Source organism: Lutra lutra, chromosome 8, assembly GCF_902655055.1.
Source record: "Lutra lutra chromosome 8, mLutLut1.2, whole genome shotgun sequence".
Taxonomy (NCBI): Eukaryota; Metazoa; Chordata; class Mammalia; order Carnivora; family Mustelidae; genus Lutra; species Lutra lutra.
Window position 1 is genome coordinate 102,487,929 of NC_062285.1, and position 14,372 is coordinate 102,502,300.

The 14,372-nt window shown below is 35.2% G+C and overlaps 1 protein-coding gene across 7 annotated transcripts in view; it reads right to left on the minus strand.

The window, feature by feature from the left end:
- Positions 1-14,372, minus strand: part of OSBPL8 (oxysterol binding protein like 8) — a 169,185-nt gene that overhangs the window by 72,353 nt on the left and 82,460 nt on the right. For 4 of the 7 annotated variants that reach the window (XM_047742862.1, XM_047742859.1, XM_047742865.1 and 1 more), the window contains one exon: positions 13,721-13,858. In XM_047742862.1, the coding sequence (XP_047598818.1) occupies positions 13,721-13,858 (138 nt within the window). The remainder of the gene's footprint in view (positions 1-13,720; positions 13,859-14,372) is intronic. The other 3 variants (XM_047742863.1, XM_047742861.1, XM_047742866.1) reach the window with 1 other exon arrangement.

Below are 14,372 nucleotides of genomic sequence, written 5' to 3' on the forward strand. Positions count from 1 at the left end.
CCCACCATATCCATCATTTTAATGTTCTTACTAGGAGGGTTTTTTCTGAATGTCTAGTTTGCTATATTACTCAAACTGTAATGTGAAGCTCACGTACATGTTTTTCTGCTTCCTTATGTTTCCCTACTGCCTGTCCTGAAATTTCCCAATTACAAATTGGGACTGAGAATATCATTTCTGGTTTGTTTCTGCTTTCTAGTACAGAACTCTGTACAAAACAGAATAAAGGCCAGCTTGCATGAGACCCTTAGAAAATCCTGTAGTCTCCAGGGGGAATTTGTCCATCTGTCACAAACCCTTCCTTTATCTGCAAAACAGGAGTTTGCTAAACTTCACGGTGTCGTTCTTAAATAAAACCTACATACGTTCAAAATTACAACAACCAAAATGAAAACAGAAAAATTTCTATGAAACTGTTTATCTTCTCTCAGAAATTATGCAAATACTGGTAAATTAAGTTATTATCTTGTTATATATTTACTAACAATACAGAAAACTTGCGTCTCCATGCCTCAAATAAGGAAAGGAAAATTGTAGCTGTTAACTCTATAGGTGAAACTATTTTACCACTCTTGCTAAGAAGGCAATCTCAACCTCTCAGACTCTGGAAACAAATAGGAGGAAATCCCAACAGAAAACAGATGAGAAACTAGTGCAAGTGGTACTTGATAATTCTTTAATGTTATTTAAATGTATTTAATTAAATGTTAATAAATATTAAATGTATTTAAAGTAATGTTATTTAAATGTATTTAAAGTAAACACACACACACACACACCTTAAATAAATATATATACGTACACACACATATATATAATTTAGATATACAGACAAAGAACATATATAAAGAAAAAAGTGTCCTTTAGTATTCTTTATGTTCATCTTACTGCTTTAATAGGAAGCAATTAATAAAACCTGTCAAGGGTAAGACAGACTCCTCTCATCTTTGTAAAGATGTTTAAAACACAGCTAATTTATTCATTCTCACTGTTCAATAAATGTTTTCAAAGTATTTCAGTTTTAAAAACAATTGTGTCTTAAGAAATGACTTCAAAAATCTAACAGTAAGGATTCAATATCTCAGAAGAAAATTAACATACCTCTAACACATACTATCTGTAATGAAAACAATCTATGGCTACAAATCAAAGCACGGCATTAAAAGTACTGGGGATAAACTTAAGTACTCTTTCAGATAAAACACTTATCATGAAATAGAACACATATATTCAAGACACATTTGTTATGTGTGTGTAGTCTCAAATGTTCATGAATTAATCCTAGAAATATCTTACCAAGGAAGGAAGAATTGCTTCGATTCATGGAGGAAACTGACTTCTTGGTCTCCTTTTGTCTATAAACCATTTTAATGAAGGTGCCACCTGAGATTATACCAGCAAGGTCTAAAACTGTCACCCTGGGGAATCTGGTACTACATCTTCACACTAGCAAACTCTGCAAAGAAAATCCCCTTTACTTTAAAGTTTTCTGTTAAGTTGTAGATATAGACCCATCATGTCATGTTTAATGCTACCAGGGAATTCAAGTGAAGGGACTTGGCAGGGTTAAGAGAATTTGCTGAAGGATAAGAGAAACAGAACATGAAGCATACACATTTTAATTGAAGTTTAGATAAAGGAAGCATGGTCTAAATTCATTCTGATAAACTGTTAAGCAGGTAACATTAAGTAGTAACTTTCAGTTTTAAAAGTTTTTAAATTTTAAACATATAAAATTTGTTTGAAATAGACTCCTTTAAAAAGCAACATTTCATGATCTCTTATAAAGCACTACAACTGAAAGATGGTTTTGTAAAACTAAAAGTATGCAGAATAGCTTTTTATGACCAAAGAATCACAAGATGCATTATAGTAACTAATCAAGCTTTGATAACAATCTCAAATGTCATATAGTGAGAACAGAGTATCCATGAGATGAGCTTTAATTTGGTCTCCAGGCTCCCTTGGCATTGCCTTTATTCAAAAGTAGAGGGGAGAAAGGCAGACAACAGACTAATTAATAGACAGGTCTTTCTTTCTTGATGAAAAGTTGAAGTAAAGGTCAAAGAAGTCAGCATAAAACAAATTACCAAACCATTTAAGAGACTGTAATCATACTAAAGTTTTAAAAAATTCTTAAGTAAACTGGTATACTTTAAATAAGATACGAAATCTGACACATAAATAACTTCTGGAATAATCTGATTCATTACCATAACCTAAACATATGACAAATAAAAGACTACCTTGATGTGCGTGGGCTTTAGTGAGGAGAATCAGTCTCCTTATCTCCTTCAAAAAAAAAAAAAAAGAAAATCCTAAAACAATAAAAGGAAACCACACTGCAAACAAACAAACAAACTTAACAACTGTTTTTAAGGGATAATGACCTACATTAAATTGGTATGAATCAATATGCATGAAGGAGACTCAGCTAGGAAAGAGAAACTATCAATCTCTGCCGTCCTAAAGCACTGGCAATATAAACTTCTAACACATAAGCATGAGAAAAAAAGAAAATAGCTTACACTGTAATTCACTCTAGTAGAGTGCAGTAAGACTACAGGCTTTGACAGTCCTGAGATTGAAAACTGCCTCAGACATATACGAGTTTTGTGAATTTGAACAAATTTCTTAACATCTTTAGTCCTTAGTTTTCTCACTTGTAAAACTGATATAGTAACTGTGCCTGTGTCTTATCATATTATTTCAACAGTTCTGTATAGTTTTGACATACAACTTTTAGCATATTAGCCAAATTCGGTAAGTGCTTGATGAATGGTAGCTGTTAGCATGAGTCCAGGAAATAGGATCAATATAAATGCCATTTCTTCCCGATGCATGCATGCTCTTCCGCTCTCTTGTAAGATTCTCTTTAGCATACACAGGAACAGTATTATATGTGAGGCTCATGTCAGATTCATGTACAGGTTTTGGTACATGAATATCACCTCCAAACTTGCATCTATTCATTAAAAAATGAGACTAAAGCTTCAGAAGAGCAGGGACTAGCACATAAAAGGTGCTCAGTAAAGACATTCATTCATTTACTTGACACAAAAGTATCTACTATGTTCCAGGTACTATGTGTGCTAGGAATAGATGAGTAGTTTAAAAAAAAAAAAGAAAGAAAGAAAAAAGAAAAGAAAAAAAATGGCAAACTGTCATGAGGAGTTTAATGACAATGACATTTATTCTCTACACCTTTCTTCCTTTTACATTAACCCTCAATTATGTCATCATTTCAGTATTCATCTGCTGGAGAACCCTTGCCTCAGCTGCCACAACCACTTACTTACACAGTACCTTTAAGCTGTCCACTAATTTGGACAATTCCTCCTACAGACCTCCCCCCCTCACCAAAGCATTCATCAAACTCACCCATTAAACCTCCACTCCCCTGCCAGCATCCCACACTTAGTCTGCCACGATTACTTTTATTGCACATACCTAGTAAAACCTAACCTTACAGAAGAAAATCTCACACTAAGGCAGATTAATACTAACCTCAACTGAGGCTTGAACAGCACCCCCACTATCATGGTTCATCTATTTTCCAGCTGTATTCCTAGTCCTGTCAATCCCTTCACCAGCACACTAGATTCCATCCTTGCTGCCTCCTCTGAGACCTACCCTATTAATTCTCCCCTCTTACTCACATGTTTTGTATTTCTCTCTACTGACTTTATCCTGTCAATGTTTGGACATGCTCAAATATCTCCTTTCTCTAATCTCCTTCTTGCCCTATGTCTTTCTTTAGCTATCATATACTTTCTGGTCCTTCAAGGGCACAATTCCTGAAGGAGTCTGCTATCTGAATTGTCTCCAATTCCTTATCTTTCTTACTAAATTTTATTGCTATCAGCTTCTGCCTTTAGTACTGTCCCTAAAACTGATTTCACGAAAGCAAGCAATGACATCTTGACAATGGATAATTTTTCAGCTGTCTTAACTAGCTTGACTTCTGAGCTATATGTAAAACTATAGGTCACTTCCCCTTCCTTCATAAAACCATCTGTTTCATTCTTCTGGGATACAACCCTCCTTTACCAATTCTTTCTCCTTCAGACCCTTAAATGTTGACATTTTTTTAGGATGGTATTCCAACTACTTTTTTCAAGCTTCAATTGTTCCCAAACTTTTTATAACTCACAAGAAGAAATATATTTTAATCAAGTATGTTTGTAAGCATAGGGAGTATCAAATAAAAATTTCACAGATCAGATAAGCTCTGATCTTTTGATTCTATTCTACTTCATTTAAAAAACAATACTGTCTGGGAATCTCTCAACACATTATTGTTTTAAATGTCTTTAATTACTCTGTCTATGCTGATGACTTCCAAATCTACATTTCCAGTGCAGAAGTTTCTACTAAGTCCCAAACTCATAAAGCCAATTTCCTCTTTAACATATCACATAGTAGCTCTAACATACTTCTCATCATGTCTAAATCTCACCATGTCCAAAACTGGAGTTCTCAGCATCTTTCCCCCAAACTTGGTTTTCCTCCATAGTTCCCTATCTTGGTGAACTTTTAAATTAGTTTCCCAAGCAAAATATCCAGAAGTCATTGCTGATTCTTTCTTCACTCTTTCTACTTTCACCTCCATCCAATCAATCACTAATCGCTGACAAATCTTTTTTTTTCTTTCTTTTTTAATTCCCACCACTGTCACTCTCATCCAGGCTGTATACACCTCAAACTGGTAATGAATCTTCTCATATATACTATATTCTTCCAAAATTATAAATGTAATTCTAATCACTCTGTGTTGCTTACTATTTTGGTTATCTATTGCTATACCTTAAACTACCCAAAACTTACTGGTTTAGAACACGAAACGTTCTGCTCCCAATTCTGCAATTTAGGTTAAGTTGTAGGGGGGGCTAATATCTGATTCACAGAGTTATCTGCTAGAACACCCAATACAACTTCCTCACTCATGTATCTGGGATGACTACAACAAGTGGGGGCAAGCCAGTATGGGCTTCCACAGAGCATGGTAGTATCTGGATAGTGAGAGTTCTTACACGGAAGCTGGCTTCCTCTAATATGTGAAAGCAGAAGTTACCAGGTGTTTTTAAGGTCTGGTCTCAAAAGTCCTAGAATGTCACTTCTGTCATATTCTACTGGTCATAGCAGTCACATGGCCATTCTAGAATGAATGGGGGTTAGGGTAGATTAAGAATAAAGTCCATTTCTTGATAGGCAAGTTGCAAGGACACATTTTTTAAAAAGGCATGTAAGATGAAAGACATTATTGCAGTCGTCTTTGAAAATGAAATACACCACAGTCCACCTACTTCACATTCCTTCCACATGTAAAATACACTCATCATCTCCCCCTAACCAAAATGTCATCCTATTATAGCACTGGCTTTAAGGCCAGGATCTAGTTATTTAAGCCACATTCAAGTGCAAATGGTACTCCTCAGGTTTACTTCCTCACATATAGCTCATCAGAGATAGCTCCTCTTAAACCAAAATCCTATCACCTCAAAAGATAACTTATTTGCCCCACTGCAGGAAGCCAGGGATAGGACTGCAATGAAGACTTGAGTTCAAAAGATGCAGAGGATAATGAGTTACACAGAAGGCACAACAGTGCTAGCAATTGTGAAATTTGCTGGGCACACGTCATTAGCAGTTTGAGTAGAACACAGTCATGTTCTTTGCAAATAGTCCTTTGTGGATCTAGACTCTGCCCTCTGGGCTCCTCACTCCATTCTCTGAGTCAGTCTCCCTATTTCTTAAGAAATGGTCCATGTTTGCAACAGTGGAGCTTTCTCAGCCTGCTTCATGCCCACTCAAGACTGGGATTTTCCCCACACACACAAAGGCTCTACTTATTTGAACTACCTCTGTCTTTTTCCATCTAAGCTGGTGGTTCTTCCATTAGCACCATTCTTGTAAAAACTTTGTGAGTTTCTTATGAATTTTATTAGAATAACTTCAGTGAAACAGATGCCACAACCACAAATTTCTTTGAGATAGACCATACACTACCTAGTGCTATGTCATGGTGCTACAGGACAGCAGACTTTAAGAGCCTCAGAAGCTCTTTTGGCTAGCTGAGACTTTCTAAAAGGTACAGTTTTAAGACCCTTTGAAGCCCTTTGTCTAGCTGAAAGAATCCAAGAGACAATGCCTTAAATCCTCCTGAAGTCTCCACATAAAATCGTACAAAAGCACTCTTAATCTGATCCTTACTCTGAGGCCATTTTTTACTAATGGCACCCAAGTATATGAGAAGTATTCAGATAAGCAAAGGGAAGGGAGAGGACATTCCATAATGGAGAACCAGGATAAATAAAAGCATAGCCAAGCTAGGGAACAGGGAAGCAAGCTACCTTGCTGGGTTCATGAGGAGGGGAAACACGAAACACGAAATGAAATTTGAAAGGTACAGTAAAATCAGACAAACTAAGAGTCCTGACTACCAGATTATGCAATATGGATTTTCTGCTCTTGACTATTTGTCCAAACATTACTACATCAGAGACATTTGGAGAGCTTTATAAATACATGGTCTTGCCCTCGAGGGGAAAAAAAAAAGCTCCTAGAGACTTTATAAGGGTGGAATAGAAATCTGTATCTAAGCAAAGCTACCAGGTAATTCTCAGACACAGCCAGACTCAGCAGCCACTGCGTCAGGCAACAGTCAACTGTCAACTTTTTGAAAACGGGAGTGACAGAAATTGAGGCATCTAGTGAACTTTCTGGTTACAAGCTTGAATAATTAAAAGTTGTATTTTCATTTGTAATTTTCTATTTCTCTTTATTCATATTATTTCCCTTGGAGACCTACTTCAGAGGATCTATGTACTCTCTGCCTATATATATCTCTTAAGCCCCATTCCCATTATGATCTCACCTTAACACATAAACAGTAATTTTCTGCTTGGTTGTTTTATTAAGAAAGATGGGCCTGAGGGGAGCCTGGGTGGCTCAGTCGGTTCAACATCCCACTCTTGGTTTTGACTCAGGTCATGACCTCATGGGTCATGGAACTGAGCCCCACATCAGGCTCCTCGTTCAGCAGGGAGTCTGCTTGAAGATTCTCTCCCTCTGCCCCTCGTCCCACTTGCACACATATGCACACTCTTTCTCTAAAATAAATAAATCTTTAAAAAAAGAAAAAGAAAGAAAGATGAGCCTGGTATACTGGAGGGCAAGGTCCTAATAGAATCAGGAGGGTGTGGTACTATGTAACATAGGTCTGAAATGATAAGGACCTGGCTTAAGATGTAACAGTGAGAATGAAAAAAAAAGAGATCAAACCTTAATGCTGTTAACACTTTCAGAAGAGATCACAGAAAATGTTCTCTGCAACCTTAGGGTACACAAAGATTTCTTTAGTTGTGGGCGGGGGGGCATGAGTCATAGGCCAAAAAATGATAAGCTGGGCTTCATCAATATTAAAAAACACCTGCTTTTTGAAATAAATCATTTGTACAATGAAAAGATATGCCAAAACTTGAAGCAAATACAACACACACAGCTAGCAAAGCATGATACTGAAATACACAAAGAACTCTTAAAACTCAATAATACAATAAACATACCAGTTGTTTAAACGGGTAAAAACTCTGAACTTACACTTCAAATATACCAGTGGCCAATGAGTATGTGAAAAGATGTACATTACAAGTTGTAAGAAAAATACAAATTTAACCCACAACGTGATACCACTACATGCTCAATAGAGTGGTTAAATAAAAAAGGTTGAGAATACAGAGCAACTGAAATGCTCATACACTGCTAACAGATATATAAAATGGTACAACAACTTTGGAACTAGTTTGGCCAATTTCTTATAAAACATAAACTTACCACGCTTCATAATTGCACTGTTACATATTACTAAAAAAAAAAAAAAAGAAAGAAAGAAAGAAAGAAAGAAAAGAAAAGAAAAAGAAAAAGAAAAATCTCCACAAAAGCATTCAATACATAATGGGGTTCTATCAAAAGACACGGGAGCCAAAGGTAAAAGTTCAGAAAACTTGAACCTCAAAAAATCCAATTACTAATTCATTGAAACTAAAAACACACACATGCACACATACAAACAAACAAAACAAAAAGAACAAGAACAAAAAACCAAACAAGTTCTGGAATCATATCTAGGTTCAAATTTGAACTCTATCATATGTTAATTGTGTGTATGGGGGCAAGTAAATTACCCTTACCAATTGCTCAATTTCCTCACTTGTGAGACAGGGAGAATGATTCATACACCATAAGGTTCTTGCAAGAATTCCAGTAAGTAATGTGTATAAAAAGTACTTAGAGACGTAAAAAGCATTAAATGTTAGTCATTATTACTGTCAGTAAGTTTTTGGGAGTCTAACTCTTTCCATTCAGAAGCTGATAATACTAAACAAGAGTATTTGAGACATGGTAGACAATTCAAAGAGGTTCATAGGACAGTTGTTCTTTTCCTCCAGCATATCATAATCCTCATCATAATCCTCATATCATCATAATCCTCATCATAATCAAGAATTAATGAATAGCGGGGTGCTGAGTGGCTCAGTCTGTTGACGCTTGGTTTCAGCTCTGGTCATGATCTGGTCATGATCTCAGGATTGTGAGATTCAGCCCTGTGTGGAGCTCCTTACTCAGCGGGGAGTCTGCTTGAGATTCACTCCCTCCGCCCTTCCCTCTTCCCACTCTATATACTCTCTTTCTCCCTTTCTCTAAGATAAATATTTTTAAAAAGTTAATTAATATATTTTAAACAAATTTAACACTTGGAAACTATTATATAAATTTCAGTAGTTAAACCAGAGGGAGATATTTTACATTACACAAAGTCAACAGGCTGACTTTAATAAATAATAAATAAATAAATAGGAACATTCAGTATGTAATTCACTCCACAAATATTAACTTACCCATAATTAATACAGAAACATTTAGGTGCAAATCAAGATATAACTGTCACTGCAACTGCTTTATTTTTGCAAATGAGAGGTTTACATGGGCATCCATCCTGAAGGAATCTTTAAATGAGCCTCTGTAAGATGCTGAAGTACAACAACTGAAGTATCAGCTTTCAACCCAAAAGAATCATTTATTTAAAATAATAATAGTAATAATTGTTATTTATTAAATCAGCTGTCATGAATGGTTATTATTTACCAAGCTATGTTCTAGGCTTTTCATATGTATTAACATTTTAAGCCTTATAATAGTACCTAGTGCTAGGTACTACTGTCATCTGCATTTTACCAATAATTGAAATACAATGAGTATATTAAAAGGTATGAAGTTCTTTATCATATTAAAAAAACCCTTAGGGGCGCCTGGGTGGCTCAGTGGGTTAAAGCCTCTGCCTTCAGCTCAGGTCACAATCTCAGGGTCCTGGGATCGAGCCCCGCATCGGGTTCTCTGCTCAGCAGGGAACATGCTTCCCTCTCTCTCTCTGCCTGCTTCTCTGCCTACTTGAGATCTCTGTCAAAAAAAAAAAAAATCTTTTAAAAAAACAAACCAAACCTTAAGTGCCAAAAAAATTTACGTGTCACCACTGGAAACAAACTTTACATCATCTCTTTAATTTAAAAACAGGTTCTCTGGAAGAAACAACTGTTTATCTTGCCTTTCCTATAGGAACTATATTTCAATGTTTACCAAGCAACTCTATGACAATTATCACTTCTTTATAGGAAAATTTTAGTAACAAATGTAAAAAGAATGACAAAATTAGAAAATCACCATTTTCAACTCCTAATATTTTAACTGATTGAATGGTCATCAAAGGGTGCTTACACATTTAAGGAAAAAGCTGATGGGGAAAAAGACTACTTACCAGGTGCCAACTGATCTATTTTACTTTAGTGTGAGAAGGGAACAAAGCATGTAATTTTCAATGAAGAGGAAAAGGCTCTTACCACCTGAATCTACTGATTAATCTTAAGTCACTAACAGTCAGACAATCAAACATGAGGCGAATTCTCATGTAATATGGCATTCATTCCCCCACAATACACATCTCCTACAAAATAATGTCCCCACAAATATTCAATCTGAATGTAATCAATGTTGCATTTAACTTTCAGTTTACAGAATATATAGAAGATAGGAAAACAAATGAAATAATCCTGCAATAAGGTGATCCAATGTAAAAAGTCAAACATCCCATAGGAACACTGATCCAATTAAAAAAAAAAAGTCAATAACAACAAGAAAAAATAAAAGTAAACAAGGAGACTCTTTGGGATTAAAGGAAATACAATGACATAACAACCAAACACAATCTATGAGCCTTTTTTGGATCAGCCTACTGTGTAATAAGCCTACTGTTAAAAGATGTAAGAACTGAGGAAATCTGAGTATAGACTAGGTATCAGCCTATATTAAGTAATTATCATTAATTCTGTTAAATAGAGGCTTTAATGGTTATGTAAGAAAAAGTTTCTTAACTGCATTACATATTTTGGGGTGCAACATCATGAGGTCTGTAACTTATTCTAAATATTCTAGCCTTACCCTCAAATAAATGAAACAAATATGAAAAAAAAGTTAATAATTTCTTAAATCTACCTAATGGTATATTAGTGTTCCTGTACTATTCTCTCAAATTCCGTTCGCCTGAAAATGTTCATAATAAGTATAAATGAGGGTAGTTTTAATTATTAGTAACTAACCTTTTTCTTGCTTCATTAAGTCCGAAATTAAAGAATTCTTCTAAATATTTTAGTACACAGATAAATGAATTAGATGAAACTATTACAGTCACAACTGTGGTGCAGAGAATGGAAAAACCACATAAGCTATATCCTTTAATGAAGGTTATTTATACCAGTGTGTACCATATATCCACTTTCAAGCTTCAAAAAGCATTTTGGCAACAAAAATGCTAACTTTCCAAAATATATTCAACAACTACTTCATAAACATTAACATTAACATAGTCATTATTTTTGTTTTTATATAAAGTTTTTCCAGTTCCAACAATGGTAAATAAAAATTTTCCAACAACCACTTGACTAGGAAAACATTTTCCACTGAAATAAAGTAGAAAGTGATCATGTAACTTACTATTTACCAATTAATATTCATCTAAAAAGAAGTAACTAAAACCTACTTTCAAAGAATAATTCAAAAAGTCACAACACCACTGGGACACCCGGGTGGCTCAGTCAGTTAAAAGGCTGCCTTCAGCTCACATCATGATCCTAGGGTCCTGGGATCGAGCCTCACGTTGGGCTCCCTGCTCTAGGGAAGTCTGCTTCTCCCTCTTCCTCTGCCTCTCCCCACAGCTTGTGTGCATGCGCGCTCTCTCTCAAATAAATAAAATCTTTAAAAAATAATATAAAGTCACGACACCAAAACCTGACTAATTACACAGAGATATTGTGATAGTTAAGACTCCAAATTAAATTTTTTAAAGTATTGGGTGTATTTTATTTTTATAGTATTTTATATTTATATTTATATTTTATAAAGTATTTTAAAGTGGAGCCTGCTTGGGACTCTTTTTGCCCTCTCTCTCCCTCACCCTCTGCTCCTCCCCACCCCTTGCAATGCTCTCTCTCTTAAATAAAATCTTTTTTTTTTTTTTAAGATTTTTTATTTATTTATTTGACAGAGAGAAATCACAAGTAGGCAGAGAGGCAGGCAGAGAGAGAGGAGGAAGCAGGCTCCCTGCTGAGCAGAGAGCCCAATGTGGGGCTCGATCCCAGGACTCTGGGATCATGACCTGAGCTGAAGGCAGCGGCTTAACCCACTGAGCCACCCAGGCGCCCCTTAAATAAAATCTTTAAGAAAAAAAATTCCAATGGCACTTTTTCACAGAAAGAGAACAAAACATTCTAAAATTTGTATGGAACCATATAAGACCCTGAATAATCAAAATATCTGGAAAAAGAAGAGCAAAGCTGAAGGCATCTTGCTCGCTGGTTTCAAACTATAAAACAGCTATGGTAATCAAAATGGCATGGTATTGGCATAAAAACAGACACATCAGTGTTTATTAGCTTTCAAACACCAAATTTAAGTGCTCAGTTTTAAAAGCAGAAGTCTTTCCACCATGGCTATTATAGTACAAGAGTTCAAAGCATTTGATTAAACTTTAGTAAGAAGCAGAATTCAATATACAAAATTTATCAATTATGAATTAGGAAGTGAGATCCATAATCCCTGGGAGTCCCCAGACTCTTTTAGAGAGTCTGCAAGGTCAAAACTGTTCCATAATACATATTCACTGTGTTGACATTTGTACTGATGGTACAAAAGCAATGTTGGGTAAAACCGCTGGCACCTTAACACATATCAAGGCAGAAGCACCCAACTGTAGTAGTCACTTACTTCTTCACTGCCATTCACTTAAAGTAAAAGGCCCTTTTCACTTATAGATGTTCTGATGAAACACTAAATATTATTAATCTTAAATCTTGAGGACATATGGTTTTAATACTCTGTATGACAAGGGAAATATGCATAAAGCTCATCTTTGTATTGTATTTTAAAATGTGTCACCACTTGATATGCATAATTCAGTAAGCAACTACTTCCCAAATGATTAATGCATGATGTTAAAAAATCATGCATGAGTAAAAAGCCATTCAAAGTTCAAGACAGATCAATGGACTTTATGAAAGTATGAAAAGATTATTGATATGTTTCAGATTCCATCTTGCAACCAGTATTTAAAAAACTACCACTTGTCAAATTTTGGTGTAGTATCAAAAAAGACTATGTGCAATTATGTATCAAGTATTCATATACTTCAATCAAATCATCACATCCTAACAGATGAACTGCACAAGCAGATATGAAAATGCAGGTCTCTTTTCTTTAGATAGATATTAAAGAGATTTGCAAAAATTATATGACAGTAATTCTCAACCAAAGATAATTTGGGACATGTGGCAAAGTCTACAGCTATTTCTGGTTGTATACAACTGGGGAAAATGCTATTATCATCTAGTGGGTAGAGGCCAAAGAAGCTGCTAAGTATCCCACAAGACACATGAAAGCCCCCCACAACAAAGAATTATCCAGCCCAAAATGTCAAAAGTGCCAAATTTGAGCAATTTTTTTCTTTTGAGGAAAAGGGAAGGAGGAACATAGCTGTTTTTTAATAAAAATGTTATTCATATTAACCTGTAATGGGTTTATTATAATTTCAAATGAATCAAAACATTTTTAAAATTTCTTCATTCTAATTTACAATAAATATCAATAGGTTAACCCATGTAAAAGTTCTTTGAGATCTTCAATAACTTTTAACATTGTAAAGCGGTCTTGAGAAAACAAAGTTTGAGAGTCACTCAATTAGACAAAAAGTATAACTTAACCAAGTACACCAGAGAATAGAAGAGGAATTAAAAGGACTTTAAAGGAAAATAAACTCATTTCAAGAGTATAATGGAGGGGCGCCTGGGTGGCTCAGTGGATTAAAGCCTCTGCTTTCAGCTCAGGTCATGATCCCAGGGTCCTGGGATCGAGCCCCGCATCAGGCTCTCTGCTCAGCAGGGAGCCTGCTTCCTCCTCTCTCTTCTCTCTCTGCCTGCCTCTCTGCCTACTTGTGATCTCTGTCTGTCAAATAAATAAATAAAATCTTTAAAAAAAAAAAAAAAAAAGAGTATAATGGATGACCAAAACAAATAAAAAGAACACCATAAAACCAAAACAAGAAAAAAGTTATGGTAGACCTAAAATGTCATTCTCCCCTTAAAACAACAACAAAATTAAAAGCACAATTTCTTACCCTGACTATGAGGGCTTGCTGGACTAAAAGATGGCTGATACAAATCTTTGGTTGGCGTTGGATAAGCTTCTTTCCCTTGGCGCTGATTCATCTTTGCTGGTGTCAGAAGTTGAGATTCGTCACTATTTGCTACCACAGCTCAAGGAAAGAAGAAAAAAGAATTAGTACTTCTGTTATAATTTACAAAATGGCATACTTAATAACAGGGACTAGAACTAAGACTGAAACAGCCTCAATGGTTACATTCATTTTACCAATTCCATACTTTAATTTGCTTAATTGCTTTGTTCTTTTAATTGTAGTTTGCCATCAATCCAAGAGAAATTGATAGGTATGCAAGAGTCAAATTACACAAAATATAGACATTATAAAAATGAAAATACATAGTCAACTGATGATGAAAGGTACTCCCAGATTACTATGGACTTTTCATTGTTCTATTAACTCTTTATGTTTGCCAATAAAGCAATAAACAAGGAACACATTTCATAAAAGAAATACAAATGGTCAAGAAACACATGAAGAGAGTCAACCTTCATTAGTAATTAGAAAAAATGCAAATTAACAGCAGAATAAAATATTTACATTCACTAGAATTTCTATTCTAATTTCTAATTTTCCTGAAAAGTAGGTATAATTTCTGTTTTAGAGA